Consider the following 7,596-nt stretch of genomic DNA (forward strand, 5'->3'; position numbering starts at 1 on the left):
AAAAAAAAAAATTAAAGTTGGTGCTGCTGAACTACTAGGAGCAGCAGATTAGCACACCAGTCCCACTCCCCAACACTGCTAGACTAATAGCACTGGGCTCTTATAGTAGTAGTAGTAGTAGTAGTAGTAAAACAACAAAAAAATAAATAAAAGCAGTCCTTACAAGGACTACTGTTATTGCAGCAGTCAGCAGATGAGATCAGAAGCAGGACAGCTGCCCACTGCAGCTACATACAGAGCACTGCAGTAGAAGGTAGATTACTAGCCAGCAAAGCTACCTAAGCTTAAATGTCCCTCAAACCCCTGCAGACTTCTGTCCCTCCAATAACAGAGCAGTATCAAAACGATTACTAGCCAGCAAACTTTCAACTGTCCCTGAAATCACTAACAGGCAGCAGCTCTCTCCCTACACTATCTCTTCAGCACACACAGGCAGAGTGAAAAAACGCTGCAGGGCTTCGGTTTTTATAGGGAAGGGGAGTGGTCCAGGGGAGAGCTTCCTGATTGGCTGCCATGTACCTGCTGGTCTGGGGTGAGAGGGCAAAAAAAAGCGCCAACAATGGCGAACCCAAAATGGCGAACGTCGCGCGACGTTCGCGAACTTCCGGCGAGCGCGAACACCCGATGTTCGCGCGAACAAGTTCGCCGGCGAACAGTTCGCGACATCTCTAGTAACTTTAACATAAAAATATCTGAATGAAAAGAATGAAACAGGAGGGTAATTAAGACAAGCTGTTTGTTGACAGTGTCTTCAGATCTACTGATCACCAGCTAGAAGTCCACTGATAGATCCCAGTCTACCTTTTGGGCACCCCTGCTATAACCTATAATCTCAGTTTCCTGACTAGTCAACAATACCCATGGGATTTAATCCCTTCTATTACTCCGGTGGGGCCAAGAGCTGCTAATATATGTGGTCCTAATCTGGTGGTGTATTATGTCAGAACCTGTACAATGCATATTGAAATTTAGAAAACCACAAGAACAGTGGTGTAACCATAAAGGAAGCAGACCCCACAGTCAGAGGGGGGTCCTGGGAAAAGGGTGTTTGATTCCTCTAAACCTAACAATAACTCCCCCCCCCTCCACAGCCGTGCTTTTACCTGTGGAAGGGAAGCAGATTGTGTCGGCACAGGGCGAGAGTGGGCGGAGTCTGGGTGGGGTCCGGCCAGGGAGTGGGCAGGGTCCAGGTGGAAAGTGGGAGGAGGTGGGACATGGGTGGAGGTGGGAAGTGGGTGGGAGGATGGGGATCAGAGTGCGCTGGGCCCCTCTGCAGATTGTTTGGCAGGGATGCCTGGTGCACTCTAGTTAAGCTACTGCACGAGAATGTATTTCTACTAATGTTTCCTTTAATATTGCATAGTGCTAGCAGTTTATTTACTTTTTTTACTTGGCTGGAGATTTTTCATCATAACAAAGAGCATATGTCTTTAACTCCAATGACCCGCACTGAAGCTTGGGCTGGACAACAACTTCTCCTATAATCTCGTAATTCAGAGATCTCCAGTTAATTATGTTCCCATTGAGATTCCTGTTATTAAACAAAGCTCTTTGTACCTCGTCTGGTGACAAAACAAAATCCCACACATGCACATCACTGATTTCCCCCTTGAAAGAGCCAGATACTGTAAACCCAGTCCCCCCATAGCTGTGTTGCTCATTGCCCAAGATCATAATTGTCTTTTCACTGTAAATACTTCCTTTTCTTGATACTGTTCTTGGGTAAAGTTTCCCGTTGACCCAAAGCTGGAGGATCCCAGTGGTTGAATCCCAAGTCACACAGCTGTGCCTCCAGTCAAGGCCACTGGCGTCTGTATTTATAATGTTGGTTTCCTGGAATACATGAATGTTGTAGGTATTGCTTGGCGTTATAACAACAATGAGGGCTTTTTGTTTTCCTTGACTGGACACTGAAAAGATTGGATAAGACCTTGAAAGGTCTGTGAATGATCGGACACAGACTGAAAGTTTATCGAGGGTCTTTATCACTGCCGGCTTCAAAATCACATACGAGGTGGAAGACTCTTTGGGAAAAACTAGAACTTTGTTGTCCAAATCTAGGAAAGATGCGCCAAAATGTTAAAATATTTATTCATAATAATAATAATATGCAATTTTATGTCCTCATCTGCTGGCTCACTATGCATTGGCTGTCAGAGTGCATTGGCAGATGGTATATTCATACATGCTATATCCCCGAACTGACTGATATACATAGAACTTGGTTGGAATCTGCAGGCCACCATACATGTACAGATAATTGTATAAAACTTTGTTTTATGTTATTTTGTGTCTGTGTGTGGGCACCTTAACTGTGGATACCTACTGCACAACCACCTTTCCTTAAAGGGGAAGTAAAGTCTAAAATAGACTGTATTTTATATACCAAACATAAACATGAACTTACTGCAGCACAAGCCTAATCAAACAAATGATTTATGCTTTCAAAGTTGGCCACAGGGGGTCACCATCTTGTAACTTTGTTAAACATCTTTGCAAGACCAAGACTGTGCACATGCTGTCATGTAATCTAATGTGGATTTTATAGTTTTTGTATTGTTTAATACAAACTTTCTCCAACTCTGCAGAACCAGTGGCTGCAGCAAAATAATCCTCCAAATAGAATCCCAGTTTATCTGTTTAAATCTGGCTCCATGATCTTTGTCCCTGCAGCTGGAGTTGGAAACAGTAAAGGGGATGTAAAGGCAAAAATTAAATCCAATACAAATCTCTACACAGTCACCAACTGCTCTACAGGGAAACAAACAAAGCTGCTTGAGTTCTGCGCGGCTCGGAAGTAAGGTGGAAGGGCTCCCTCTGCTGGTCATAAGTATGATTGTTTTCCTGCAGAGCAGTTAGGGACCATCTGACAGTTCCTATCCACAGCATTCAGAGCAAATAAATGAAGGGAGAATTTCACTGCATACAGTCAGGTTTCTTATTAAAATGGTACACATTTTTTAATTAAAGTATATTGGAAATAGTTTTATTTTGCATTAAAGAAAGTAAAATGGGATTTTATTTGTTTTCCTTTACACGCCCTTTAACAGTGACATCAGTATCAGACTGATGTTCCAGCAGCATTTAAAGAGTCCATCAATCTGTAAACATTTTGTCCTCATGGAGTAAGGCCCACTAGCTAATGTCAACAGGCAAATTCACTCATGGAGGACTGTGATATAGGGGTCTTTTAACTGCTGCTCTCAAGGTAAAGCACTGTTATATGCACAATGGTCCTCAAAGAATAGTTGAGGTAAAGGGTCTCTAGGTTGAATTCTTGAGGCACCATTGTTCTTCAGAAACAAACATGGGCAAAGAAGGTACTTCACATAGTGTCCAAGCATAGTATCAATATATCTCAGAAACATATACAGTAAATGATTGAGCAGGCACTCAAGGACCAATCCTCCCCACAGACGTATAGATAAAGCCAATATTTTATTTGCTATTCATGGCATAGTCTTATGCGTTTCGTTTCTCCACAGAGACTTAATCATAGGCTAAACATACAAACACCATGCAGCATATTTAAAGGAGCAAGCACCGATGGGCAACCAGAGTTAATTAGTAATTACCAATTGGATAACAGATTGAAAACTGCCAATAGTAGAAATCATGCATATAACATCATTACCCTGAGCCCTAGATTCCATATTGGTACTCTCAAAAAGAGGACAATAAAACAAACAAAACTTTTTGTTGGCAATTTCCAATTGGTAATTACTAATTAACTCTGGGTGCCCATTGGTGCTTGGTGTCTTTGGAGATATGAAACACATAAGGCTATGCCATGAATACCAAATAAAATGTTGGCTTTATCTATACGTCTGTGTGGAGGATTGGTCCTTGAGTGCTTGCTCAATCATACATATGGTTTGGATCCTCTCCCTAAGCTGAAGGTTCAGGGCAGTGCACCTGAACCTGCTCCTATACTCGGTGAGTTAAACCTTGAGACCTTTTTTGTGTTACTATATCTCTGAAATATATTATGAATATATTTGTTTTTATCAAGTACGCAATGGAGAAATATGACAGTCCTTCAATAGGCTAATCTCATCACAAGCACCTATAAAACCCAAGGGGTGTCTCCTAAGGTTTATGTATGGTACCCTGAGGCCTACAATTCTAGGCTATTATTATACGCAGAAGATACTATATATGATTTTGTTCCATACCTTCTTGTGCCAGGGATCCAGCGAAGAACACAATCCACAGGGTGTATATTTTCATATTGCTAGACAAGACAAATCATTTTAATTACCTTATATCTCTTTTAGATGCATAATCTATGTACATAATAAAGATTAAAGCACAATCATGTTTCCTTTTAAAAAGTTAGAAGGGAGGAGATTTCCCATTGGAGCCTACATAGGTTGTGCTAAAACATTCATAGTGGGCAGCATGTTGAACACTGAAGCTTAGGACCAACTCAGTTAATTACATTGTAATTATGTCCCCATTTAAGGAAGGAAGATCAGCTAATAATAAAATAAGCTGATGGAGGTGGACACTGGAAGGGGGGGGCGGTAACATCATGGAAGTGGTGACTAGTGAGCTGTGGGCACAGTTCTGCCAACCACCATGTTGTATGAATGCTAGATGCTCTGGCACTGGCTTCTAAGCTGCCATAAATTATGCATGACCCTCTACTTAAAGGAGAACTAAACCCTAATCAAAGAAGTAGACTAGAAAAGTTATACATTATGATTAGGGCTTCTGTACCAGCCCAAGGCAACCACAGCCCTTTAGCAGTAAAGATCTGTGTCTCCAAAGATGCCCCAGTAGCTCCCTATCTTCTTTTCTGCTGATTCACTGCACATGCTCTGTGCTGCTGTCACTTACTGAGCTTAGGTAAACAAGATACAGTAAACAAGCTGATTAGTAATTAATACAGATAATTACTACATGGCAGCACAGAAACCAGTGCAATTAGCATCAGAATTTAATAATCAGCAAACCTGTAGCATCAGCTTATATTACAGGGGAAGCTCATTTTCTGCTGGATAATTAGTGACGACCCCTAAGCTTAGCTTCTCAACAGCTGCTCAGAGGCCACTGAGCATGTGAGTGTCACAGACACTTTCCAAGATGGTGACCCCCTGTGACAAGTTTGAAGTCCTGGATCATTGCTGCTATTGACAAGCTGAAACTTTAGGCTGGTGCAAAAAGTTCAGTAAATAAAATATGGCATTTTCAACCATATTCAGTTAAAGGGTTTAGTTCTTCTTTAATGCATGCTTTCAGCCAATGCAAAGCACAGGGTTCCCTTTGCTTGCTGCACCTATACATAATTTCTTCTTACCCCTTGTGCAAATATAGGGGTTAGAGAACATGTCCAGTTCATGGGATGTCCAAATTATTTCATAATATATAAAACATATGTTTGTAATATATTTTTACATAAGATTATATAGATATACATTAGTCTACTGCTTATTGAATGTCCCTCTCTCATTATTCATCTGAGCTGAAATCCATTACAGAACCGATAAAGTTAAGTTCATTACCTTTCCTTCTGTTGCACAATGGATCAGACTGTGCTTGATGGCTCCTATCCTTGCCTTCTCTGAGCATTTATATAGAGAACAGGCAGCCCTGGGAGCTGGGGCAGTTATTCTCACATTCTGGTGATGAAACAAACAACTGCTTCTTGACAGTTCACCCAGACTAACAAAGAGCTGCCAATGATAAATAACAATAATATGTCCAAACGGCATTTGGGCATTTGATATTTAACTCATACTGGCACAAAGGCAATATGATATCTAGCTTAATTTCTTTGCAATATTCTAAACATTGGTATTTGAAATGAATTCTGGCTGGGGGAATGGCTGTGCTATTTTGTGTGGAGGCAGCTAAGTAATGTACAAATTAGAACAGTAGTAGGGGCAACAGAGGCAGACAGTGCTGTATTCATGGGTAACTGCAGGTATCTGTGCTCCAAAACAAAGTGGAGATACCTGTGGCAATCCTCAAGTCAGACATCTCAACTCAATAACTGTTTGATCCCAGGAGCACAGGATCTGTCAGTCACACTGGTCTGGGAGAAGTGAAAGTCTCTGTTAAGATGGGTAATACATTGGTGCCCCAACCCATCCTGCAGCTTAAACTCCACTTTAACTGACAGATGTTGCTCTGAGGAGTAGTGATGAACAAATTAATTCGCCAGCCATTGATTCGCAGGAAATTCCGGAATTTCGTCCATTGACTTTAATGCTTCTGGAGAAAAAAGTCACCATAAGAAAAAACGCACATTGAGAGACTGGCCAAGTTGGGGATGTTCACGCTGAAGAAGAGGCGCTTAAGGGGAGATATGATAACTATGTATAAATATATAAGGGGATCATATAATAACCTCTCTAATACTTTATTTACTAGTAGGTCTTTCCACCTGACACAAGGTCACCCATTCCGATTAGAAGAAAAGAGGTTCCGCCTAAATATTTAGAAGGGTTTTTTTTACAATGAGAGCTGTGAAGATGTGGAATTGTCTCCCTGAATCAGTGGTACAGGCTGATACATTAGATAGATTTAAGAAGGGGTTGGATGGTGTTTAGCAAGTGAGAGAATACAGGGTTATGGGAGATAGCTCATAGTACAAGTTGATCCAGGGACTAGCCTATGATTAAAGGAGAAGGAAAGGTTAAAACTAAGTAAGCCTTATCAGAAAGGTCCATCTAAATATACCAGTAAACCCCCAAAGTAATGTTGCTCTGAGTCCCCTGTCAAAAGAAATACTGCATTTCTTTCCTTCTATTGTGTACTCATGGGCTTCTGTATCAGACTTCCTGCCTTCAGCTTAAACCTCATTGCCCTGGGCAAGAGCATGCTCAGTTTGCTCCTCTCCCCCCACCCCTCCCTTCTCTACTGTAATCTGAGCCCAGAGCAGGGAGAGACTCAGGCAGGAAGTGATGTCACACCACATTAATACTGCAGCTCCTATTCTAAACAAACAGAGAGTTTCTAGAGCTGTTTACTCAGGTATGGTAAAACATTCTACAGAATAAATATAGCATTCTAGCTTGCACTATTGCAGCTAATCTATTGGCAATAAAATGCCTCTGTAGCTTTCCTTCTCCTTTAAGTGTTTATAACATGAAACGCGTAAGGTAGAGGACACAATAAATCTTTTCCACTTGATTTCTACTGTTTGATGGAAGATTACCTTTATTTTAGTGCCTGCTACAGACTTTTCCAGGGACTAGTCCGATTGCCATCTTGGAGCCAGGAAGTAATTTTTTTCTCCTCTGAAGAAAATTGGAAAGGCTTCAGATGGGGTTTTTGCCTTCCTCTGGATCAACTGGCAGATAGGCAGGTTCTATAAAGACTTAGGGGCAAATTCACTAAGATACGAAGTTTCGCCAGCGACAGCTTCGCCGGGCATATTTTCACCAGCACTACGCAAATTCACTAAAATGCGAATTTGAGCTCAGGGAGGCGAATGGTAGCGAAGTTGCGCTAGCATTAATTCATCAAGCAAAGCGAATTTACGCTAGAGATGCCTCGTTTGAATACGGCGCCAAGGTAAGTACAATGGACGTATATGTAGCAGCAAATACATTACACTACACAAGCCTGGGAAAGCTTCATAAAATA

The 7,596-nt window shown here is 41.4% G+C and overlaps 1 protein-coding gene across 1 annotated transcript; it reads right to left on the reverse strand.

Moving 5' to 3' along the window:
* Positions 1 to 705: 705 nt before the first annotated feature.
* LOC444433 (MGC83053 protein) lies at positions 706 to 5,589 on the reverse strand. Its single transcript, XM_041573461.1, has 3 exons — positions 5,508 to 5,589; positions 4,176 to 4,234; positions 706 to 2,057 (listed from the first exon to the last, which is right to left on the reverse strand). Exons 2-3 carry the CDS (start codon positions 4,228 to 4,230, stop codon positions 1,387 to 1,389), a joined length of 726 nt encoding a protein of 241 aa, XP_041429395.1. The 5' UTR covers positions 4,231 to 4,234; positions 5,508 to 5,589; the 3' UTR covers positions 706 to 1,386.
* Positions 5,590 to 7,596: the final 2,007 nt, after the last annotated feature.

Source organism: Xenopus laevis, chromosome 8L (assembly GCF_017654675.1).
Source record: "Xenopus laevis strain J_2021 chromosome 8L, Xenopus_laevis_v10.1, whole genome shotgun sequence".
Taxonomy (NCBI): Eukaryota; Metazoa; Chordata; class Amphibia; order Anura; family Pipidae; genus Xenopus; species Xenopus laevis.

Excerpts from the sequence above, each read along its gene's own strand:
- LOC444433 (XM_041573461.1), bottom strand. The coding sequence starts at position 4,230 with ATGAAAATATACACCCTGTGGATTGTGTTCTTCGCTGGATCCCTGGCA. Across the intron at positions 2,058-4,175 it reads TGGATCCCTGGCACAAGAAG|ATTTGGACAACAAAGTTCTA; the intron begins GTATGGAACAAA and ends CATCTTTCCTAG.